Source organism: Emys orbicularis, chromosome 11, assembly GCF_028017835.1.
Source record: "Emys orbicularis isolate rEmyOrb1 chromosome 11, rEmyOrb1.hap1, whole genome shotgun sequence".
NCBI classification, from domain to species: domain Eukaryota; kingdom Metazoa; phylum Chordata; order Testudines; family Emydidae; genus Emys; species Emys orbicularis.
In genome coordinates this window covers 39,462,797-39,489,344 of record NC_088693.1, presented here as the reverse complement: position 1 = coordinate 39,489,344, position 26,548 = coordinate 39,462,797, and the positions used below count along the sequence as shown (strand labels likewise).

The following is a 26,548-nucleotide window of genomic DNA, read 5'->3' as shown; positions in this document are numbered from 1 at the left end:
ATGTTGTCAAATTAAAAAAAAAAAAAAATGAAGGCATTTTATCATGCATTTATTTAAAAAAAAACAAAAAGGGGAGTAAATGTATAGCATGTATTTATGATTAGGAAAGACAAGATAATTTAAGTGGGAATTTCTTTCCAATTTTTTTGTTTTTATTTCCCTCATTGAAAATAAAATACCGTTAAACTGAGCAGGGGAAAAGAAGAAAAGTCTATTTATGCTCTGCACTGTTACTTTTCAATAATATTCAACCATATTAGCAGGGCAATTATACTGTGCAACTCACTGAAACTGTACTCGCTATTCTGTGCAGTCATGCTCTTTAGTGAGATGCCAGTGATAATATTGGTCATTTGTTTTTTTTAAATATAAATTTGGGGATGTGAAAGTTGCTGGACGGAAAACTATGGAGACTGAATTATTTTTTGTATAACCAATACAGAAGGATAGAAGGGTAATTTGAATCTTCATGGAGACTTGGTTTTGTTGGTGATTTGTCTGATATGTACATGTGGATATGGAACTAATGGATTTCACAAACTCATTGTATTTGTACCATTGAACAGCTATCACCAGGTAATGAATTCTGGTCACTGTTGAACTGGGCTGGATTTGTATTGACTCAGTTCCCAATCCTAGAAATACTTATTGATATACGTGAAGTTTGCAGGATAAGTGGCTTAGAAATGTAAAGCACTTCATCTCGGTAGTAGTTCCCTGAGACTTATAACGTGTTGGACTTCTTATTCTTGCATCTCTTGATAGATATCACAAGCGCACCTCCACAACTGATAGCAATTGTCAGCAGAGAAGTTGAGCTCTGAATACCCATGGTAATCATCCTCTTGCCTGAAGAGGTCTGCAGATCAGGAGTGAGGCACACTGGTGGGCTTGTGTGGAAGCTTGTGCTACCACTGTCTGTGAGGCGAAATAGTGGACTTCAGTCTTTAGGGATGTCAAATACACTGGCACTTTAAACAAGTATTAAATTATCTTAAAAATGTAAAAATATTTTGAGGGCCAAGGGAAGATGGAGTTGCTGCCACACATGTCGATGGAGTTGCTGCCACACATGTCTGTGGAGCAGTCGCCTTCAGGCCAAGCCGTAGCAATGGCTGCGAACAAACGAATGAGTGAATGAAGAAACTCAAGTGGTAGTGCAGAGAGTGTACTTGCACCAAACAGGGGAGAGTCAAACTATTCATGTTGTGCAGGCTAGTGAGAGGAAAGTATGTTTCAGGTGCACACCTGCCAGTGAGGGACTAATGCTAATAACACTGAGGCTATGTCTACACTACAGATACTACAATGGCATAGCTATCGCGCTGCAGGTGTGCCCCCGTAGCATCTGTGGTGTAGACACTTGCCACAGTGATGGAAGGGAGTTTTCCATCGCTGTAGTTAATCCACCCCTCTGAGAGGTGGTAGCTAGGTTGATATAAGAAATCTTCTATTGACCTACAAGTGTCTACACTGGGCATTAAGATGGTTTAACTATGAATTTTTCACACCCCTGAGTGCCATAGCTAAGTTGACCTAAGTTTTAGATGTCATAAGTTTTAAGCCTGAGTGTCCTTAGCTGGTGCTATAAAAAGAGATGTATCCCTAAACCATGAAATTCTGACTATTTAGAAAAATTCAAGCTTAATTACTCATTGTAATGAAGAGAACTAAATGCATGATCTCTGTGATAGTTGCAGTTGCTCAAACTAAGGTGGGAGGTTCCTGATGGTTTTTTCCATGAGTGGTGCTCAGCTCTGGAACTCACTCCTGGTCTGGCAGGACTAGGTTTTGTTGGCCTTCAGGGTATGCTATGCATGGTCAAAGCCCATGTAGACTCTCAGGGCTCTCTTGGAGAGGTGGGTGGATGGATTTGTAATGGCCAACAGTGGAGTTCTTAAATATAAATTGTAGGTAATTTGTGATTTTCATGGTCGTGATGAATTAATCCGTTAAGCTTTGTTAAAGTTTTAGGTATAGTACAAAAGTTTATTTTGTGTTAAGGCTATTTATCTTTTTTAGTTGTATGCTTGTTTAGCTTTCTATAGGTGCTTAGAACATGCATAGACATTTTTAACAAATCAAAATAAATACATAAAGTGGTCCTATAATAAATATAAAGGACATTTAAAAGAAATAGCTGAAGAGAATATGTCATGTGAAAGGGATGTTTTAAAGTAGTTTTGCCCACAAATGTAAATTTTGACTGCTTTAGTTAATTTGAAAAAAATAATCGATATTTTAAAAGCAGTAAGAGAAAAGTACAGTTTCCCTTCCTCTGCCTCCATGGGTTAGCTAATGTGTCCTAGCCTGTGCATTTAGTTAGGACACCTGCATGTTTAGAACCTTTGCCAGACAAACTATTCCTTTCATAATGCCTGTTTTATAAAACAAAGTAGCTTTTAAACAACTAAAACATTTAATCCAGAGATTTAATCATATTTTGTTAAATCAACGTCTAAGAGCATTTAAGTTATAAATCAAGAGCTGGACTACTAGTTAAAATTAGCATAATTCTAGTTTAACATATTGACCAGTTTTGTGACTGTGTAGTTTTTGGCTTTTTAGTAATTTAAATGAACATTGTGAAGAGTTCAAACCTTTATTTGCAAAACAGAAATATTCTAAACAGATTCTGTCACTTTAAAAGTCCTCACATTAGATTTTACTATTTTTATAGCTTGGATGAAGTATTTAATTTCTTAATACTCATTTACTCAAGATCTATCACTGATTTAAGATCACTGTTCATGCATAACCTTAACTTTGCTTTGCTTTGCTGTTGCAGCACCAGCAAGCAGGGGATACACAAATTATTTAGCAAAGCCTGTGCCCAGAGCTATGATGTCCATTGATGGCTTTCTCTTTCCATGCTGATGGGGGCAAAGAAGTCAGTGAGTCAGATGCTTGATAGACTCAGCTTTATAAGTAACAAAAAGGGATGTGAGTTGTCACATGTAAAAGGGGAAAACTACGTCTACACAGCATTTTGGAGCAAGCCTCTCAGACCAGGATGACAGACTCGGGGTAGTGGGGCTGGTGTTAGTGCTCTAAAAATAGCTGTATGGACAGCACTTTGAAGTTGTGGCTCAGGCTGGAGGTCAGGCTCTGAAGCCCACCCCATTTCCTAGGCTTCAGAGCCCCAGCTCTAGCTTCAGTTGCCACTGCAAACCTTTGTTTCTACAGCTATTTTTAGAGTCATAAATGGAGCACTAATACAAGCCCCACTAGCCCGAGTTTCACTACCCAGGCTGGGAGGCTTGCTCCAAAATGCTGTGTAGGCATACCCTAATATGGAAAGAAGTGGGACGGGTTCTTTTCAACCTTTTGGAGGGCAGTACATATCTGTATATAAATCCTAGATGCTGCAAACACTTACCACTGGGACTACTCGTGTGTAGAATTAAGTCTTTGCGGGATCTGGACCTAAACATTTAAAAAAAAAAGTGAGCCTATCCCTTTAAATTAGCAAGCATTGGTAACAAAGAACTCTGAACTGAGGGTCACCAATATCTCCCTCATGTCCATTATTTAAAATCTCTACATCAGGAGTAATTACAGGCACCAGTTTTGCTGTGTGTGCCTTTCAGTGCACATTAAGAGTAAAAATCTTCAATTGGCGTGATTAACACAGACAAACGCTATTACATGTAGAACTTGGTGAAGAATGGAATTTCCATCCTGCAAGAAATTCTGAAATTTTGAAATACGGTTTTTCATCCCAAATCTCAATGAAAAGTTGAAATCTCTGAACTTTTCGTAAAAGAAAATATTCCAGGATATTGCATTTTGATATGGTCAAGAATGTTTTGTTTTGATTTTATTGTTTTGACTTTATAATTATAAACAAAATATAATGTAAAAGTTGAAACAATAAAGTTGCAAGAAAGAGTTTGAACCTTATCAAAATTAACCATTTTGACCTTCTTGTAACTAAATGTTTTGATAATTTCCCACAAAATTTTCAAGGAAATCAGTACATTCCTAAAAAACATTTTGATTTAATCAAATCAGCATTTCTCAATGGATACTGTTCCATTGGAGAATTCCTGACCAGCTCTAATTACAAGTAAAAAGATAAAATAGGGGCACAAGTTGTTTTGGATGTAATGAGTCCAAGAAGCCTTTTATCTGGTCTGTCCTTCCTTTTGGTTGGCAACCATATCCCGCAATTTCCCTTGCATAATTCATTTTCAAAACTGCTTCTTTTAGTTGTTTCACTCTCACTGCATTTGTATTAGTTAATTAAAGATTCTCTAAATAAATGATATCTTTATGTCTAAGGTACTTACTACTTCCTTACCTGTCAATCATTCTTTGTTCTTGCATTTGGCATGATTCATAGATTCATAGATTCTAGGACTGGAAGGGACCTCGAGAGGTCATCGAGTCCAGTCCCCTGCCCGCATGGCAGGACCAAATACTGTCTAGACCATCCCTGATAGACATTTATCTAACCTACTCTTAAATATCTCCAGAGATGGAGATTCCACAACCTCCCTAGGCAATTTATTCCAGTGTTTAACCACCCTGACAGTTAGGAACTTTTTCCTAATGTCCAACCTAGACCTCCCTTGCTGCAGTTTAAGCCCATTGCTTCTTGTTCTATCCTCAGAGGCTACGGTGAACAAGTTTTCTCCCTCCTCCTTATGACACCCTTTTAGATACCTGAAAACTGCTATCATGTCCCCTCTCAGTCTTCTCTTTTCCAAACTAAACAAACCCAGTTCTTTCAGCCTTCCTTCATAGGTCATGTTCTCAAGCCCTTTAATCATTCTTGTTGCTCTTCTCTGGACCCTTTCCAATTTCTCCACATCTTTCTTGAAATGCGGTGCCCAGAACTGGACACAGTACTCCAGCTGAGGCCTAACCAGAGCAGAGTAGAGCGGAAGAATGACTTCTTGTGTCTTGCTCACAACACACCTGTTAATACATCCCAGAATCATGTTTGCTTTTTTTGCAACAGCATCACACTGTTGACTCATATTAGCTCAACTTGACTTGCATTTACATTTTTCTTTTAACTGTAATGTTTATAAAAACATATTAACGCAGTGGTTCTCAAAGCCGGTCCGCCCCTTGTTCAGGAAAAGCCCCTGGCGGGACGGGACGGTTTGTTTACCTGCTGCGTCTGCAGGTTCGGCCAATCGTAGCTCCCACTGGCTGTGGTTCACCGCTCCAGGCCAACAGGGGCGGTGGGAAGCTGCGGCCAGCACATCCCTCAGCCCGCGCCGCTTCCCGCAGCCCCCATTGGCCTGGAGCGGCGAACTGCAGCCAGTGGGAGCCGCGATCGGCCGAACCTGCGGACGCAGCAGGTAAACAAACAGGCCCGGCCCACCAGGGGCTTTCTCTGAACAAGCAGCGGACTGGCTTTGAGAACCACTGTATTAACAAACACAGTAGATTCCCTCAGTGCTACAAAGGATAATTTGGAGCAGTTCCCTTAAAAAAAAAAATTCAACACACCATTCACACTCCAATTCATATACATTATTAAATAAAATAGATTTCCCTTTTGGTGGAGGTATGACTATTATTTCTTAGCAAAGAAATATTGATAACTTACTGTTTTTCACCTATAGCTTTGCACTTCATCACAGACTTGAGTTATCTAGCAGAATAATTTTAACAGGAATCTCCAGAAGGGAGAACAGTGACTGAGGAACAAATCTCCAAAAATGCCAAAATAGGATAAAATTAAAAAAAAAAAAAAAAACCACCCTCCAGATTCAGTATGGCTATTCCATAATCTTAAACATTTTTAATTCACCACCCCTTCCACATTAGTGCGTGCTGGGTGTTGTCTTGGTTTTTCAGGAGCCGACAGTAGCTGCAGAATTTTTACCCCAAAGAATGTATTCCTTATAGTTCAGCTGATGGTTTTAGCAAATCTGTGTTTCCAGAAAGGCTGTTTTATATGACTTATTTCCTTCCTACAGCGCTTGGTTTGGGAGATACGGTCAGGAAAATATAAGCTCTCTTCCCCCTTGTACAAAACATTTCCTCTTTCCCTAGCTACTTTTAAAGACCAGTTCTACTCTGAAAGATGATTGTAAAAATGGTGCCTTCTTAAACTCAACTGATCTACTCCTTGTGTGTATTCAGAGTCATATCTGCTGACCTTAGTGGCAAAAATAACTTCAGTTAGTTGTATTGACCCTGCAGTGCTGAGAAAGAGACTTGGATTCTATTCCTTCTTATGTATAAAGAGAATTGTTGACTAAGTTTTCCCATAGTTAAATCTGTGCAAACCCTTGGAAGGCAGTGGGGTTTCACAGGAGTCACTGTGGGCCTGAGCTGGCCTGCATCACTGCCCGTGATGGTGCATGAGAAGGAAAGTACTACGTTTGAATCTCTGATTCCAGGTTGTTTGCGGGATTGGCAGCTAGAAAAATATCATTTTACTTACAAATTGAGCACATCATCATACCATTGAGAGAGAATGAATATGGAACTCCACAATGCCATATTTAGAGTGACTTTTCGGAGTAGAATCACAGAGTAGAATTAAAGTCTGTCCTTTTCAGTTTGTCTGACGGTACTACAATAATGGTGCCTGATGAGGAATTTTTTAAAAGCACTTTTACCTGATTTTACACTTGTGACATAACTTTCCCCTTGAATCCCATTGACTCTACTCCCTTCTCACCTTTAAGGATTCCCAGAACTCATCTGTTTCCTCTTGTGTGGTATTCCAGCATTTCCATTTTTCTCTCCCAAATTCCTGTACTTTAATACACCAGCTGCAAAGCCCTTGCTTTCTTTCCAAATAATCTGTTTTATTTTCTAGCTTCTTTATGTAATTTTCTGCACTGTTTCCCAGCTTTCTAACCCATCAGTTGCTGTGAATTCTTTTGCAGCTTTATTTTCACAAGAGGTTAATGACTTTGTCATGTTGTCCCTGTTATGGCAAAGAAGATCCAGAGAGGCTGTAATATCAGTCTCCTCACACTGCTTAAGGCAAGATTAATATATCTTTTTGCTGCAATGCCTGAGCTATGGAGACTGACTGGTTTTTAAAAGTCCATTTTGACTATTTTTGTTGGTTTGGTTTAGGCTATTCTCAGGTTATGTCTGGACCTTAGAAACATCAGTGTGCAATGTTAGGTAATTTGTCCACCGCCAACTCAGAGTATTCTGTTTTCCAGGACTGATTCTTCCACCTTATGTCCGCTGGCGCCTCTTATCTTTTGTAGATGTTTTGCATAGCTAAGGTCTTTTGAGCCTCAGTAGCATTTTGGTAATAAAATACAGTAGTACAGTATCTGTTTCACAGGAGAGTTGTGAATGTTTGTACAACTAAGTTTGTAAGTGCCGAGTAATAGTATGAAGTTCAACTTTTTCAGCATATCTTATTTCTTAAGAAGGTAAACAGAGTAACCCAAATTATTACAAATATAGCCCCATTAGTCCCCTTATAAATATAACTGTGACAACAACAGCAGGTCCAATGGTTGCAGATATAATGAATCAGTAGCTTTGTAGTCCAGAGAGCTACCAAACAACAAATTGTTTTTGCCATAGTTTATTGGAAACAAATTTTCAGGTAGAAGATTCCTTTGCTTGATTTTTATCTGACCCCTGTTTCAGAGCTGATACTCCTCTGGCCTTTATTCCTCCATGATTAGTGGTTTACAGTATGTCCTGGTGTTGATCTCTTGTTCCAGTCAGAAGAAAACTTGACTCTGCTATTTAAAGCAGGATGGAATCAGCTCTTCCCTTCCCCATCCTGTCTGTTTTACAAATCTCAAGTTCCATCAGGGTGGAGACCACTATTGGGAAGCTCAAATGCCAACTTCAATTTAAAAAAATAATACTTTCCAGTCCAACTGGCAGTTTACACATAACGGCTTCTCTGTGTGTGCGCCGTGAGAAAGCTGCACTGAGTGTGTAGCTTTTTTTCTTTTCTTTTTAAGAGTCTCCTCCATTAGCTCAGCTGAGGCAGAGAGGCAGAGTTTGTGGTTGTCGAGATGATAATTAGAAATAGAACATCTCACCACTAACCTCTAAAAGCTTAAACACATCACTCCACAGGAAGGACAACTTCCACTCCTTTTCTAGTGTGTTATTCCTCTAGTGTTCTTGCTGGATAAATGGCTCTGCTTACAGTGGTTGGTAATTTTTTATGTAAATCCCGTGGGTGGTAATTTCTGGGAAGATGAGGGGTTTTCAAATGGAGGCCAGATTATTATTGCTATAATAATCAAGTGTATAGTCATTTTGCTTATTCCTGGCTATGGCTTTGTACCAAATAACCAGCATGTTCAAACTCCACAGTATGCAGATATCTGGCAGAGAGGTGGTTACCTCTTTCAATAGATCATTAAAAAAATCAGGTAAAGAAGCAATTAAGCGATGAGGCACTTTTGAAAATGGGATTTAGGTTCCTAAATCACTTAGGTGCTTTTTGAAATTTTTTGCTTAGTAGCCACACTGCCCATTAATCACATGATCAGTAGTTCCGTCAGCTCATCAGTGCTAAGCCTGGTTCCAGGGCTTTCCTCTGCATTCTTATCACTTCCAGCTTCCATATTTCATTTGCCTTTCCCCTATATCCTTGCAATGTTTTGAATATTGCAGGTTTCAGCAATTAGTCAGCTACATACAAAGGTCAAATTCTCATACAAATCCCAATGTTACCTGTTACTCATGCCAAATCATTTTAGCCACCTGTCTATGTATCCCATCTGTGCATCTTTTCATGTTCTTAATGAGATAGAGAGCCAACCAAAATTATGCCTAGCATCTGAATCATTTTTATTTTATGTTGAACATCAATTATAACAAAGGAAATTCAGGGCATGAATTCAGGCCTTGGCAGGTAAATGAAGGAAGAGCTGATTTTGAAACAGTATGTAATGTAATAACATAATTTGCCTCTAAGCATCTATATAATCTGTTAATGATTTGCGATCACAATTGGATTTGGGGGGTTGGTTTGTTGTTTTTTGTATCTTTTAAAATAGTATTAATTTCATGTAATATAAATCCTACATTATGGAGCAGTGGGTATGTTTTTAATCCTAGCAACTGTACAGAAGCATTTCTAATAACTTTTTGTGTGCAGTCTATATGCATGCTGTTGCAGAGCTGTACTGTAGCTTTAGCTGATAGATAGGATGTGACTCTGTTGTTTTATTGTAAATAAAATAAATTAGCTAAGGCCCTGATCCTGCAGACTTATGTACATACTTAACTTTATGCACGAGTAATCCCAATGAAGGGAATATTACAATTTGCATGCAAAAGTCTTTGCCGAATCAGAGCCTAAATGATTTTATTGTGGTGATTTTATTGTAAATTGGAATTATCATTTTAGTTACCCAAATATGTTGCCAAGAGACATAGTGAATTGATCAAAATTAGAAATGGTTTTGATTGAAAAAATAGTTTTGTTATATGATTAAGTGCAACATCTTCACCGTGTGAAATCACACGTTGCAATAAGGGGGCACCTGTGTACTGACAAAGAAGCTATTATATAGCAGGTACAGCAGCCCTAATGTACCAGTTGTTGTTATATTTGCCATTGGAAACCTAGAAATATGTTTTTAAGCCTTCAGACAAATACAAGGAAATGTTAATCTTCTTCTCTCTCTCTTAAAGGCTTAAAATTAATAAACAATAGCATTTCTAAATTATTAATCATTCAGAAGCGCATCTTAACTGAGGAATTGTTCACGTTATTTAACTGATTCCTTTACAAAGATTTAGATCATACATCTAGTGAATCTTTTTTGTTCACAGTGCAAGACTTGTGGTCAATCATATAGTGCATTACTGTTTTTTTTCCTTAAGATAAAACCTTCATTTTTTAGCCAGTTTGCAGAATAATGTTTGCATTTAAATAGTGCCTGCTTCTTTGTAACTACATTTTGTGTTCTCAATGCTACATGCATTAGATTTATATGCATGTTTTATGCAGAGAGAGCACTCTAAAAATAATGACTTAGTAGCATTTTTTTTGTAATATGCAGAGCACTTGAAGGAGGAAAGAACAAAGGCACATCAGGGTAAAAGTAGGAGGAGGAGCATTTCATTTTTACTCTACTAAAAAAAAGAGCTTGCATCAACTGGGACATGGGGGGGAAAAGCCACAACAAGACAGAATGCTGGTACTAACTACAACATACTTCTCATCTTTGCTCATTAGACTTGTTTGAACAAATTCAGAGTTAACATTTTTGAGTAACTATAATGTAAAAAATACAGAGGTGCCAGGTTAGAATTACATGTTTAACAGAAAAATCTCAAACACTTTATAATTCACATGGATGTAGAATTAACATCTGAAAACATTCACTTCAGATGAGGCATTGAATACAAATTACTACAATACGCAGTAGAAATTTTTGAAAGGTGTCATGTGCATACTGTATATAATACATTTCTGAATCTTTCACTTTCTATTTTAAAGAGTGAAACCACAGTAACAGCTTTAGAATGAAATCCTTTGAAGACCGTAACCTAGTGAGTGGGGTGAAAAATGTCAAGCAGAATACCAGTATGTTTCCACTAGAACAAATGGTTTGCTCTCTGATCACTTCTTGATTATTTTTTTAAAGGGATAGTGTCAAGGTAAAAACAAAATAATCCAAAAATAATTTCCTTACCTTGATTACTAATAACATTTTACATTTTTCAAATGGAAAAGCAAAACACATCAATGCATTGATTCACCATTGTGTGTGGCTTTTTGTCACTGCCTAATAGGACTTTGAAAGTAGATTGGCAAGTTTTACTTTCTGCTTTCTATATAGCAGTGCATATTTTGGGTTATTTGGGTTTCTAGCACTCTTGAAAGCTGTTAACATTTTAAAAAAGCATTTTAATTGATTTTAAAAAACAACCTGCATCAGTAAAGCCCATATTGCAACTTGATTACTTGACCAAGGTCTCTTCTAAGTGACATATACGATTAAGTTCTAGCAAAGCTATAATTTCAATGGATTGTGTTTTTACAGGTCTCTGATCAAAATGAATGTCATTAAAAGGCTTTCTGCTTCATATCTGAGGAAAAGCAAGATGCAGCAGAGGTGCCAAAGTAACAGACGACCAATTGCTCCACTTGGGTCACGGATTTTAACTGATCCTACTAAAGTTTTTGAACATAACATGTGGTGAGTTGCCTCTTCAAGCTTGATGTTTGATACTGATTCATAACACTTCTTTGAGTTGTGTTGCACATGTCCATTCCCCAGGAGTTGTGTGCGTACCTTGTGCGCAGTTGATGGAGAGGTACTGTCAACTGGTACCATCAGAGGCACCCGTCATGGTGGTCACGGCAATACCCCTCTATTGCTGCTCACCACTGCATGCTGGTATAAGAGGGCAGAGCTGCCCCTGACTCCTCCCTTGCCCCATTCCTTCTTACTGCCTGTGATGGTTGTCAGAACGATTCCAGACTTGTGACAAGTGCTTCCCTCACTCCTTTGTTAGTTGTAGTTGTAGAAGTTACACCTCTACCCCGATATAACGTGACCCGATATAACATGAATTCGGATATAACACGGTAAAGCAGCGCTCCGGGGTGGGCGGGGCTGCGCACTCCGGTGGATCAAAGCAAGTTCGATATAACGCGGTTTCACCTATAACGCAGTAAGATTTTTTGGCTCCCGAGGACAGCGTTATATCGAGGTAGAGGTGTAGTGAGTTGTAGCTAGGTTTTAGTGCTAGGTTTTCATTTTAGGTCTTTTTTGACCACTTTTTATCTTGCATTACCAGGATCTTTAGTAGGATTAGTACTGGAATGATGTCTCACCCGCCGGGGTTTAAGTCCTGCTGGACTTGCACTAAGCCTATGCCAGTCAGCAACCCTCCCCTGGCCTGCTTCAAATGTTTGAGGGAATCCCACATTAGTTACAAATGTCACATTTGTAAAGGATTCAAGTCCTGCTCACAGAAAGACAGAGTGGCGAGGCTTGAGTGCTTACTTACGGAGGTAGTGCTTTGCCCTCCTTCGGTGTCATCACATGGGGAAAGCGGCCCAGGTACATCAGCTTCAGTGTGGAGCGCCCCAGCGGAGATATCTGTAGCTTCTCTGCCCCGTTTGCTGATACCAAAGAAAAGACTTAGGCCTTCCTCAAGTTTGGTACCTCGATCAAGTGTGTGGGTACTGAAGCCAAGGAAAGGCAGAGACTCTGCGTAACATTCAGGGAAGAAGCTCTCTTTGGAGCTCTCATCACCTAGAAACAGGAGATTGCCACCTCCAAAACGTGTACCAGGTCTATCAAGGCTGTACCCGGAAAGTTCCTTGCAGAGTTCTTTGCAGAGTGCCGCTCCGAGCCATCCCAGAGGCATACGCAGCTGCAAGGGACCTGCTTAGCATCTCAGTACCTGTATTGCCTGCAGTTCAAGAAGGTTTTATAGCTGGTATTGATGCTGCAGCTCCTACCTCACTGCGTCAAGAGCCTGCGGTACTGTTACCTCCCAAGCTTCTGCAAAAGCCAGTGCAGTTGAGAGGCAAGCTTCTGATGATATCCCTAGTAATGCCATCCCTGGGCTCAGGCTATCTGTCTCCCATCCCAGCTGGTTCTGTCCCTCCATTGTCAGACGTTTCGGACTCTCAGAGGTGAGGTTATCTCTATCCTGTCAAGGATGGGGACCATAGGTCATGCAGTAACCTCAGAACTGACCTTCTTCTAAGGGACAATGGTCTGGACAAGGATTGGTCCCAGGCCCATACTGCTCGCCATTTTGGACACCGTGGGGTGTCCCCCCTCCGGCTAGGACCTCCCCTCAACCGTCTTATTCACTATTTTCAAGAGCATTCTGGAGGCATTGGCACCAAATTCTCCAGTTCCTGGCACTGAGGTCAGTACTGACCAGCCAGAGGTCACTCAGGCAAGACATAGACCAGCCACCTCCTTAAAAACCTCTTCCTCATCACCAGATGAGGTTATCGAGCTGGCAGGTGATTCACCACCACCAGAGGACTGCAGAGCTCATCAAGATCTTTCAAATGGAGTGGCGTCTGTGCTTGATGGCTCATGTATATCTTAGTAATGCCATATTCATATCATAACCATATTTCTATGAAGAATATGGGGTGTAACATCGCATCCCCTTTGTTCCCCTCGCTACCAACCCTCACTTTAGTCACAAACGCATCATCCCTGCATTGGAGAGCTCATATGGAGTTGCTGCAGACCTGGGGTCTCTGGTTGTCTTACGTTCTAAAGACTCATAAATGTCAGGGAGTTAAGAGCAGTCCCTCTAGCCTCCTTGGCCTTCCTCCCCCATGTAGTAGGGAAGAATTTATTAATTCTAACAGAAAACTCTCTGCAGCTGTGTTTTACATAAACAGGCAGGGAGGGGCACGATCAACCCAACTGTGCCAAGAGATGATTTGCCTCTGGGACTTTTGCATAAACAACTCAATTCATCTCAGAGCTGCTTATCTTTCAGGGAAACAACACATTAACGCATCAGCTGGGCAAGTCCTTTTCCAACCCCCACAACTAGCTCTTGTGTCCAGACATGGCCAAATCCATCTTCCAGCTCTGGGGAACTCCCCAAGTGGACCTGTTTGCAACAAAAACCAACAGAAAATGCCATCAGCTTTGTGCCCTGGGAAGTCTCAGCCCAGGCTCACTGACAGATGCTTTTCTCCTATCCTGGAAGAATTCCTTCCTGTATGCCTTCCCTCCAATTCCTTTGCTACCCAGGTTCTTATTCAAAGTCAAATAAGATCCTGCATGTCTCTTCCTTATAGCACTAGCATGGTCTCATCAACACTGGTTTTCAACCCTACTAGCCAGGTCAATCGAGCCTCCGCTGTCTCTCCAGACATCATTTCCCAGGACCACAGTCATCTTCTCTGTCCCAGCTTCTGAGACCTTCGTCTGATAGCATGGGTACTTCGTGGTTAACACCATTTGAGAGATCCTGCTCAAAGGATATTCAGAAAGTGTTTTGGAATAGCAGAAATCCCTCAACTCGGAGCACTTACCTGGCTAAGTGGAAGCATTTCTGTGTTTTGGTCCCATCAGAAAGCCACATCGTGAGGGTGGGCTCCCCTGAACCTCATGCTGGACTGTATTCTATATCTAAAACAGAGTTTGGCTATTAGCCTACCAGATGCAGTCTTATAGAGCTATTTTGGCCTTCCATGTCTCGGTGGATAGTAGATCCCTTTTCTCCAAAACCATCATCAACAGACTCCTAAAGGGTTTGGTTAGATCGTACCCACACATGCAACATCCCATCCCTCCTTGGGATCTGAACTTGGTCCTAGCAAAATTGATGGGCCCAACCATTGAACCCTTTGCAGCCTGCTCTCCGCTGCACCTGTCTATGAAGGTAGCATTTCTAGTGGCCATTATCTTGGCCAGACGAGTGGAAGAGTTGAAAGCCTTAGTAACAGGCCCTCCTTACAGTTTTCCATAGGGATAAGATTTATCTTCTCCCTCACCCAAAATTTCTCACTTAGGTATCTCTAATTGTCACGTTAACCAGGCAGTCTATTTACCGACTTTCTTTCCGAAACATCATGCTCCTAGAGATTCGGAGAGGCTGCATTCGCGGGATGTGAGAAGGGCTCTAGCTTTCAATCTGGAGCATACTAAGACCTTTAATCCTCAGTTGTTCATTGCAATTGTGGACAGAGCTAAGGGCAGACCAATGTCTACTCAGCAGATGTCATCCTTGGTCTCTTTGTGCATTTATTTATGCTACCAGTTGGCTAATATAACCCCACCAGCTAGGGTATTGACACATTCTGCTAGAGTGCAGGCAACATCTGCATCTTTCTTGGCACAAGTACCTGTCATAGACATTTGTGAAGTGGCAAGTTGATCATCAGTCCACACTTTGTTTTGTATTATGCCATTTCCTGTCATTCCAGGGGCAATGCCAATTTTGGATGGGTTTTGTCTTACAGTCACAGGTCAGGTAGACTCGGAGGCCACCTCTACGTTTGCTTGTGAATCACCTACAGTGGCATGGACATGTGCAAGTACTCAAAGAAGAAAAAACAGTTACCGACTTTTCTGTAACGATTATTCTTGAAGATGTGTTGCACGTGTCTATGCCACGACCCACCCGCCCTCCTCTCTATCGGAGTCTATCCAGTACAAAGGAACTGAGGGGGCCTGGGAATGTCTCTGCCCTCTTATATCAGCATTCAGTGATGTGTGGCGACAGAGGGTGCATGGACCACCCTGATGGGTAGTGATAAGGGAAAAAATTCTCCAACAACTGTGCATGAGGTGCTCGCTCACCTACAACGAAATGGACATGTGCAACTCATCTTGAAGAATAACAGTTACAGAAAGGTAGGTAACCGTTTTTTCTGGGATGGGTGCTGGTGTGTGTAAAGGGATAACAGCTATAGAATAGAGGCCAGGAACAAGCAAACTTGAAATTTGATATAATTTAACCTTCATGTGGATGTTGTTAGTTTTGAAGTGCTCAGTGTCTATTAGGCTACTAAAGAGTAGTCATGGGGTGAGATATTGTCATGGATCAAAAACTGGCCTGGTGACAGAAAGCAAAGAGTAAGGTTAAATGGCAATTTTCATCATGGCAAAAGGTTATCAGAGAGGTGCCTCTAGGTTCCATGTTAGATTCTGTATTGTTTAATTTATGTATTAATGATCTGGAAATTGGGTGAGTAATGAGGTGGCAACATTTGCAGTTGTCACAAAGTTATTTAGGTAGTCAGGACCAGAGAGTACTGTGAGGAACTTTAGAGAGCCCTAAACAAGCTAGATGAATAGACGACACAGTGGCCAATGAAATTCACTGTCAATTAATGCAAATTATCTCTATGAAGAGAGATTGAAGAGGTTGGGGTTGTTTACCTTAAGGTACAGATAAATAAGAGGTGATATAAAAATATAGAAAATAATGAGTGATCTAGAGAAGGGAGATCTGGACCTTCTATTCCCCCATTTCATAACACAAGAACATGGGGACATCCCTTGAAATAAAAAGGGTGGAAATTGTGTGAAAAACTATGTGTATGTAAACTGGAAGTCAGTGTGTCAGGAAGTTGTTGAGCCTTAATAAGAAACAAAAAAGGATTGGACAGGGAACATGGAAGGGGTATTCCACCTCATGCTTTAGAATTTAAGCCAGTCTCTTAAGTATTAGGGTAGATCTACACATCCCTCAGAAGTGAGCCTCCCAGCCCAGGTCTACAGACTAGGGTTAGCGAGGCTCCTACTAGCACTCTGAAAATAGCTGTGTAGACATGCTTTGGAGTTGCAGCTTGGGCTTGAGATGGCGGTCTGAAGCCCAGTCCCCTTCCTAAGCCTCAGAGCCTGAGCTCCAGCCCCAGCTGCAACTTCAGAGTGCTGTCTACTCAGCTATTTTTAGAGTGCTGGAATGAGCCTCACTAGCCAAATCTGTCAACCCAGGCTGGGAGGCGTGCTTCCACAGGCTGTGTAGGCATTGTCTTAGAGATCAGGATGAGAGCTAATGTGGGGACAGATTGTCCTGTCTCTACCTACTGCAGGGTTCTCTCACCTTCCTCTGAATCACCTGATACCAGTCACTGTCACAAACAGGATACTGTGTAGATGGACCTCAGGTCTGATCCACCATGATAATTCCCATGGTCCTGAATAAGGTTTGCAAGTTACTGGATCTTTTAATAGTCTCTTTTATTTGTCCAACAGGTAGGTATGATCAAAATCTTTTCAAACCATCTTTTAGTAGAATTTTGACAATAAAAAAGCAGATAAAATAGGTCAACAACATAAAAGACAGCAGGGTCACAGTATTGTAACTCAGGATAGAAATATCACCACAATCATGATTATATAATATAGAGGGAAAGGTTTAAACTGGGCCTTTCTTTGTATATTACTATTTTGAGCATGTTTCAAGCCTATAACTGTTGCAGTGGATGGGGGCAAATGTTTTAAAGCAAGACCAAGAGAGCTAAACACAAAAAGGGCCAGTCCAAGCTTTGTTTTTAGTTACATGCATATTCATAAGAGAGCTATGCAGCTTCTTCCTCTAAGATGTATACTAAGAAGCTCATTAAATAATGTGCTGGTTTGCAGAATTTTCTCTCTCCTGGTTAATGTGGTGGTGGTGTACTATTAATTATGTAGTCCTATTATTTAACAGGTAACCCTGATTTCCCAATTAAACCCATGTAGGATTTATTGGCAGTGCTGGCAGATATTTGGGTGGGGCTTTGCTTAAAGTGGTCCTGTATCCTTTCGTGTTGCCTTCAGTATATTGGTATATTTCTCTAGATACTTGTTGCATGATCTTTCATCATTTAAAGAAGTGACTAATTATGCAAAACAATGCAGAAAATGTCTGCTTCCATTTATAACCTCTGTTCAGGCCAGTAATCTGCTGGGTTTTCATGTGTGGAGATGTGGGGCAGTTTTTTTCCCCGTTAATAGGAAAGTTAGTGGAAAGTGGGTAATAAACTGAAGATAGAATTGCCTGATCTTACATCAGACATACTCAAGTGAATACTATCCTGATGGAGCTGAGATGGAGAGCTCTTAGGGTCCCTTTAGAGAGCACTATTGAAAGAAGTGTTTAAAGTATTTATGTAAGCTTTATCATAGTTCTAGTTGGCCTGTATGAAAGGACAAGCAGTCTCCTTTAAAGCATCCAAGCTCTAGTCCTGCTACTGTGTGTGAGACATGTCACCCATCTTATACAGACTTTTAGGGAAAAGCCAAGAGTCTTTCATTCAGCTTAATGAAAATATCATTGGAGCAAAAGCAGCAAGTCATTAATTAAGAATGAAAACTTCAGGCCTCCATGATACCTAAAGCACATTAGCATAGCATGAGGCACATCCCTGTGTAAACTGATTTCCCATGGGATAGGCAGGGAATGCTGTTTTTTATGTTAACTATTAGAGAATGAACAAGGCAGGTTGTCAAGACTTTCTCGTCTTTTAAGAGCCACCAGAGTTCTGGAGTTTCCTTTCCCCTCTGTGATACACATGGCTGACGGGCTGGCTTTCTTCAGGACTCCAGATTTGATTTTTTAGTTATTACATATCACATGTGCATCTCTTATCTTCCTCTGCATCTTGTGAACAGCAGATTGGGCAAACTGGCTGAATTAAATTTATTTAAAAAAAAAAAAAAAAAACCCTCAAAACACAGAACGAGATGCCCGTGTATGGTTGGGAATTGAGCAGCCAGTGCATGTTTGAGCACTGATTTCAGTTAATGTCAGCAGAGGGATTCTTGTCTTCCATTTTATTAGGGGACTGCAAACATTATTCGTTGCTTGTAAGACAAAGTTTCTATTTACACTTAATACCAAATTTTGTTCTCGGTTACATATGTATAACTCCTGCTGCAGTCACTATAAGTTAGACCCATGTCATTGAGAGCAGAATTTAGTCCTTAGTGCATAGGAAATATCTGGCTTTATGAGAGCATGGGAGAATTACCTCAGAACAGTAAAACTGTACTGATGTTCCAGGATGTCACCTATTCCATTGTTCTGATACTTGCTTTTCCTGTCCTCCATAGTTCACATTGATGCCATAGAGTAAGGGTCACACTCTATATCTTTACCTACCATCAGTCCTAAACCTCAGTGTCCAAACTGTGGCATGAGGACATCACATTTTGCAAATGGGTGTGGAACGTGCTCTATTACATCATTGACTCTAAGAGAAACGCAGCAAAATCAGACATGGGTGGGATTTTCCTTGCTTTGCCCATGACAAATATTTGTTAAAGCAAGCATGCAGCTGAGAGAGAGAAAAAATGTATAACTGTTAATGACAGCAGGCTTGTCCACATCTTAGCCTCTGATCATCTTTATGTGGAGACCTCCCTATGTAATGCTGCCTGCATCAGTGTCTGTTTGCCATATCCCATGTGAACATGCTGTTTAACTGTCAGAAGGCTTTTTATATTTTTTTAGTTTCTATGTTTCACATTCAGGAATTGGCCTGACATATTCCTTTCCCCTGCTCCTCATTTCAGCTCACATGTCCCCTTCTTCATAATGTAAGAATTTTCTTTTCTATTGTGAAAAACATGTCTGAAACTGCTGATTTCTGGAATAACTTAGCTGGGGGGAGTCTTGAATGATACTTGGCCTTGTTTGAAAATAAATGTAGCTTCGTTAGTAATATGCTCAAAGATTGTGTCCAGTGCATTTTAAAGCAGAAGAACTTGGCCCTGTTCAAGTTTAATGTGCAAGCTAAAATAAAATTAACCTTTATTGCTAGTGTGTACAGTAACTCCTCACTTAACATTGTCCTGGTTACGTTGTTTCATTGTTACATTGCTGATCTATTAGGGAACAAGCTCGTTTAAAGTTGCGCAATGCTCCCTTATAACGTCAATTGGCAGCTGCCTGCTTTGTCCACTGCTTGCAGGATTCTCTGGAAGAGCAGCCCCTCCTTGTGGGGATTAGAACCGGGGGGGGCCAGCAGCCCCTGCCCCCCATCAGCTCCCCTAAATTCCCTGTAAGGTATGTGGCTTGGCAGCTGCCCAGCAGCAATTCAGGTGGCCCTCGCACCACTGCCATGCTTCTCCTGACCTGCCCTCTGCCTTGGAGCTGCTCCCTGGAGCTTCTTGCTTGCTGGGGAATGGGGGGATAGGAGTGCTGATATCAGGATGTCCCCCTGCTCCAGACTCCCTCTCCACAAAGCGGAGGAGGGGGACAGGGCTCAGGAACAGAACGGAGGGAGCTTGCTGGAAGCTGTTGCTTCCTGTCTGAACTGGCTGATCTGCTTAAAAGGGCAACATACTTTAAGTGGAGTCAGCGTACTTAAAGGGGTAATGCACGTTTCTCTCTCTCACTCATGCATGCACCCCTCAGCACTTTGGAAAGTCAGCACCTCTGCAGCTGTGCATGTGCTGTCAGGAGGGAGTGGTGCATTCCAGCTGGATAGCATGAGCTCATCATCATGTTCAGTTTTTGCAGAGAAGTGTTTGCAGCTACTGCCATGCGTCTGTTGTGTTTCCTCCCTCCTGCCTCAGTCCATGCTGCCTTGTAGAGTGTGAGGCTACATTAACAACAGTGTATTAACCCTTGAGGGCTCAGCTGAGTGCTAGTTGATCATTTAGCAGCAAGGCATTCCCTGGGAAATATTCCACCCTCTTACTCCACCACCTCAACCAAGCTTCACAATCATTCATTGCTGTGTACAATTTTAAACTGTTTGTTTAAAATTGTTTAAAACTTATACTGTATATGTATATAATGTCTTTTGTCTGGCGAAAAAAAATTCCCTGGAACCTAACCCCCCCCCCCCATTTACATTAATTCTTATGGGGAAATTGGATTCGCTTAACATAGTTTTGCATAAAGTTGTATTTTTCAGGAACATAACTACGTTAAGTGAGGAGTTACTGTATTTGAGATGATTATTTATATTGTGGCAGTACCCAAAATGAGGTACTTTCCAAACAGAGAGGAAGATGAAGATTTCCCCCCCAAAAGCTTACAGTTTGAAAACAGTCTTAGAAAGGAGTTAAAGTAAACAAGTTAAATCCCAATCCTGTTTATGCTGAAGTAAATGGGAGTTTAGCAGGTCCTTAGGGCCTGATCTGAGAGCTACATTAGAGTGAATAGGAATTGCCAGAGTTCAGCACTTGTCAGGGTCAGGTCCTTATTTTGGTCCATTTAAGGTATGACATGAATCTGTTAAATGATCAGGGTGGACCATTTTACACAATGCGTTCTGGAACCACAAAGTATTGCAGCATAGCTCGCCTTTTTTCAGAAACTGATTGCTCTTCCTTCTTCCATATAGGCTGTAAGAATTTCTGGATAGAAATGTGTTCCCTGTCTCAGCAGCGACTAGTTTCCTACCTAGATGATCTTTGGTCCTCCACATGATAAACATTAGTAACACGTGGATTCTTTGGATCAGAATCTGTGCTAATAGATCTCCCTAGACTCAGTCAAGTATGCATCTAACGTGACATGCGAAATAAATGCATATAAACAGAATTAACTTGCAAGGTGCATGCTAAACCCAGGGATGAAAACAAAATGCTAATTATTTTGCCTCATTTTAGTTGGAAGTCTGTGTTTAATCATTCTTCTGGTTGAGATTTATGTCACTAGTGATTAATCATTATCTGTAACACACAAAAGCTTAGATTTTTTTTAACGCCTACAAACTCCCAGGTTTGAACCTGCGTCATTCCTGGGAATTTGCTCGCATTGCAAAAAATCAAAGTGTGTTTTGGAGACCTAGGGCGATGGTAGGGCATTGGCTCCAGTATTCATTAACTCTAGTCTGGTTGACATTTGCAAGTTATTAATTGGCCAGGAGATCTGAATCTTTATTCCTGTCTGGTTATTCATGCTTGGCTATTAATTGCTTTATAGCACCATCCTTTTGGATGCTGTATCTATGTTTTTGTAATCAATAAGTATACACTGAAATTGCAAACGTCTTTCACCAACCCAATGAATATATTCTTGTATTAAATTGTTGTTTCTAAAAAGTACAGTTCTATAGGACATACTTCAGCTCACCAGGATACCAAACTGTATAACTATAAACTCACGGAGGAAAAGTTAAGGTGACACATTGTTTTTGTTGGAATGTAATATACAATATGTCGCTCCAACATAATGAATCAACTTTATACAAGAACAAGACAACATAGATAAATGCAAGCTAGCAAGAGAGCCTTTTTTTAAATTACAAAAATATAAAGAAAGCAGCACTACAATTTCTACCATTGCCAATGTGAGAATAAATCATCGAGCAAAGGGATAGCTACAGAAAGTCTCACAGAGAGAGCAACAAAAAGACAACATGCCACAGAGTCATTCAATAGGGTGTACAGTTAGGAGAGGACATTATATTAGCTGTCAGCACAGAGGCTGCTGGAACTCAGAACAAAGCAAAAGAACTAAACATAAGAACTGTAGGAGCTCCAGATTGCATCAGGACCAGCTGAAAGAATTATCTTGCACCAGAATGTATTTATATGACACTGGAACATACAATGTAGTTAATTTGCGAGCAGTCCCCCCAAAAGGCTATGGAGAAATCATATTAAAAACATGTTCTGCAACTGTCTTTTTGCAGGGACCACATGCAGTGGTCACAAGAGGAAGAAGAAAGGGCCAGAGAAAAAGCAACAGAGAACTCGCTTGTGCGGGTTCAACCAGAAGATCAAGGTAATGGACCCATAATTCCTAAGAAGTTCTAATGCTCCCAGAATGCTCTTTTTTTATTTATATTTTTTCCTTGATTAAATCCACTTTTTGCTCATTTACCTTTGTCTTATTAACCACGACAAACTTGTCCAAAAGCATTCACCTTTACCTAGCTATTCAATTATCCTTAAGTATTTTCCCTTTCTCCAGGGCAACAGGTCTCAGCCTAATATGATGAAATCTGCAAATTGCGATTTCCAGAGTTGTGAATCCTAACCTTTACAATGCTTCAAATTAAAGCCCCCATTGTTGCTTATGCTGTCACCATAGGGAAAGGGAGTGAATTTGCAATCATTGGGGGTGATGAAATCTAAAGTTCTCATGTAAAATTTTCACATTTGCTTTTTAATTTGGTTGCAGATCAGCTTAGTGGGCTAGTGGATGTGCATAGTGCTGTCTCTCAGGAGATCTGAGATGGATTTCTGGTCCCAGCTTTATGCCGTAGGCAGCTTGAGCTAGAAATGCTTTAGAGACATTGTGCTGGGCAGAAGGTGTTTTCTCATATCATTCAAAGGTGACTCCTGTGAACTAAGGGGTTTCCTTGGCTGGCTATATATTCCCTCTTTCAGAAGGATGGTGAATTAGGGGAGTAAAGGAATTAAAATGTTCAGGGCTTTGCCCTGTCTGTAGAATATCTTCTTAAGGAAGTAAGCAAAGAGTGTGACACATACACACTGGTGGTATCATCATAGTGGAATTTCTACTCACAGTTGGATCTCACTGAATTCATATCCCGAATGATCCTGTTACCCATAATTGAAAACTAGCATTCCTCTGCACACATGCACATACCACAGAGTTTCTGAACCATTGGCATGCAGGAGGAGAGTAAGGCAGATTACACTGCATATTTTGATGAAAAAATCAGCAATATAGATTATTGCAGTACCTGGCGAAATGGATAGTGTTGATTGGGGCAATTGGAGGGAGGTCTCCATGTACAAGAAATCCAGAATCCTGTGTGTGTTCTGTTTGGTTTTTGTACATTCCCAGAACTGGGGCATTAAATCTATCGCTGCATTAATCTTGGAGGCCAATAATCTTTCTATTATTAGAAGGATATTCTGAAAACAGTTATTTTTGTGTGCATTAAGGTAACAATGGGGGTTGCAGGTCTTGAACTTTGTCAAACTAGACTGTGTCATTATATTGGAGTGTGTTTGAATTACCCATGAATACTACTTCTGTAATGTGCTCTTCATCGCTTTTAATACCTTGTGATTGAGGCTTTTTTTCTGACACTTATTTCTTTGTCGCATAATACCTTGAGAATAGGGCATGCTTTCCCATCATGGTTAATGGGAGTGATTGTCTGCACACCAGACTGAAAAATGTCTCTATTCTAGGGCCTTCCTGTCATCCTGCTCTTTTACATTCTCTCCATTCTCTCATTCTTTATCTAAATCCACAAAGATAATGTTTATCTTTTAAACTTCACATTTAATATTTTCATCTATTTATTGAAAACCGTTGAAAATGAGCCCCTGGTTGAAAACTTAACTGTGTATACATGTGGTTGATGTGACATTCTTACTTATCATCTAAAGTCAATTATAATTTAGTTTGCACTTGCTAGAAATAAAATGAGCGTGCATTTGCTTATTGCCAAGAAATGTAAGAATCCAAGGACATTTTCTATGAATGTCGCTCTGTTTAAAACTTGAATTAGACGAGCATTGCCAGTAATATTTTTCCAAAAACTCCAGCTTGGTTCTGCAAGTGGGATCACATTTTGGCCTATTTATATTAACAATGAACTAGACTGAAGCTAATGAGCAGGTCTTTTGGTGCCTTGGACACTGCAGTAAGGGGGAAAAAATGAGTTTCCCACAATACTGTAATATCACTAAAATAAAATAGCTGTGACAAGCCTCAGTACAACCAGGAAATGCAAAACTGAATGGACTGATGATACCACTTTGGAGCATTTGGTTTGCTTATTAGCATGTTCAGCTTCTTCTCAAGAAGGGCTACAGGCTGTGGCAGAGCAACTGCACAAAAGAGTCCATTAAAAAATGAGGCAAAGTAACCAATTTCTGCAGGATCCTAGTTTCAGAAGCTCAGTGCACCACTGAGCTGTGTGCCTTCCCAGGTTTTGGAAAGTGCTACAATTGGGCAGCTTAATAAAATAAACAGAAGCGAATAAAAACCATGATCCAGGAGCTAGGCTGACTGACATGTCTTACTTATGAAATTTTCAGAGATTAAGAAAGGAAAGTTAATAATTCAATTACATTGGAAACTGCATTACCTGTCTCTGTGCCTGAACCACAAAGAGAGACAGTCGCGCAGGAGCATTGTAGGTTGAATTTGATGAGTAATGCATGCTTTTCCGATCAATTTATAAAGAAATTGTTAAATGAGTTAATTTAATAATGATGGGTTCTGTCATATTGATAGGAAAACTAATTGACAATAACACAATGCAGTGAAAGATGGATGTTAAAAAAAAAAAAAAAAAAAAAAAAAGACTGCCCAACAAACTAGTGTTACTACTGAACCTGAATTTTAAAGGCTTTAATTTTAAGCATTGTGCTCCTGTATTAAACAAGCTATCAAATCTAGAAATCATATAGGGAAGTTAAATGCAAGGTTTTTTAATTGTGTTTTGATCAGACATTTAGGAAAAATTGTGAATCTAACAAAGAGATGAAAGTAATTTAAGACTCTTTTGAGAAGGAGGCTTGGTTTTGCATTTTTATCATCAAGTATCTATACAAGTGCGACAGACTTTTGAAATCCAGTATGTATTACCTCAGTTAACTCTGTACTTGCAGTGTAAAACAACTCTGCACCATTACTGAGCATGACTGGGTCTTGCCCTTTAATAAAGAATTATGCAGATCTCTACTACACGGTATTCTGTCACCCCATTGGCACGTCTCACTACCTCTCCTAATCCAAACATCTCTAATGGCTGTTCTCAGCTTTATTTAACTTTGAAAAATTGGAGTGATTGTAGGCAATTTTGTTTTAAGATACAAAGGAAAATGACAGGAGAAATGTGGTATAGAACTAGTGGCCCTGTATGTATTGTGACAAAGTTCCTCCTCTATCTTGGTGGGTCCTGCGCTTATTGGCGGATTTTCTTGCCTCAGAGATTCACCATGTGGGTTGGGGAACAGCCCAGAGACCTTCCCCTCTAGAAGAACCCACAGTCCAGGTCAATTGGGAGGTTTGGGGGGACCCGGGCACACCTTCTACTCCGGGTTCCAGCCCAGGGCCCTGTGGACTGCAGCTGTCTATAGTGCCTCCTGTAACAGCTGCATGACAACTACAACTCCCTGGGCTACTTCCCCATGGCCTCCTCCAAACACCTTCCTCCTGGTGTCTGATAACGCTTGTGCTCCTCACTCCTCCAGCAGCACACCTTCTCACTCTCAGCTCCTTGCGCCTCTTGCTCCCAGCTCCTCACACTCACACCACAAACTGAAGTGAGCTCCTTTTTAAAACCCAGGTGCTCTGATTAGCCTGCCTTAATTGATTCTAGCAGCTTCTTCTTAATTGGCTCCAGGTGTCCTAATTAGCCTGCCTGCCTTAACTGGTTCTAGCAGGTTCCTGATTACTCTAGTGCAGCCCCTGCTCTGGTCACTCAGGGAACAGAAAACTACTCATCCAGTGACCAGTATATTTGCCCTCTACCAGACTCCTGTACCGCACTGGTCTGGGTCTGTCACAGTATATATTGTATGGAATAGTTGTTAAATCATGTACTAGATATTAAATAAATTGACTGAGAAATCAGAATTCATGAGCACAAAGGGCCAGTTTTTATCAGATCTCTTTAAAGGGTTTGCAAAGTAAACAAGCACTCCTGTTACCCCTGCACATGTTATAATTTTCTATAGCACATCAGTAGTATGGTTAAAAGAGTATGGGCTGCTATTGGCCACATGCAATAACACCGATCAGTGAATATGGCTCTGAAGGAGTGGATTTCTAATAGCATATATTTAGAGAGAGAACTGCAGTTAGCAAAACATTTGCAGTTGTTCATATAAATTCATAAGTCATGATAGAGTATTAATTTCAATTTCATGTCCCTTAATTTAGGGGAAAGAGCAGAGAAAGCTTAACTAAAATGATGCATTGCTTTTATAATTTGGCTTATGGCTTTATTATTTCCTGAACAATGTACAGGTGCATGTGTTTGTATGTGTGTATAGGTGTACGTGAGCTGTTACAGTAAATGAAAGCAGGTTTGCAAATTTGCGTATTACACATCCATAGGTATTTAGATTCTTTTATAATATTGCTTATGGATTTTTGGATGGGACAATATTAGAACCATGGGACCAAATTTAGTGCAGTTGCATCAGCTTACACCAGGGATATTTATTTTTGGCCTCCTAACTAATATTTTATCCTAATGTTCTAATATTTGCTTGGTAATTTTGCATGTAATAACTTTGTC

At 40.4% G+C, this 26,548-nt stretch overlaps 1 protein-coding gene across 1 annotated transcript in view; it reads left to right on the top strand.

Annotated features, from left to right (window-relative positions):
- The window catches only part of METTL8 (methyltransferase 8, tRNA N3-cytidine), a 41,825-nt gene that overhangs the window by 974 nt on the left and 14,303 nt on the right, over positions 1 to 26,548 (top strand). Inside the window, exons 2-3 of the mRNA XM_065413444.1 lie at positions 10,965 to 11,120; positions 22,004 to 22,095. Coding sequence (XP_065269516.1) covers positions 10,978 to 11,120; positions 22,004 to 22,095 — 235 coding nt within the window. The 5' untranslated portion in view covers positions 10,965 to 10,977. The remainder of the gene's footprint in view (positions 1 to 10,964; positions 11,121 to 22,003; positions 22,096 to 26,548) is intronic.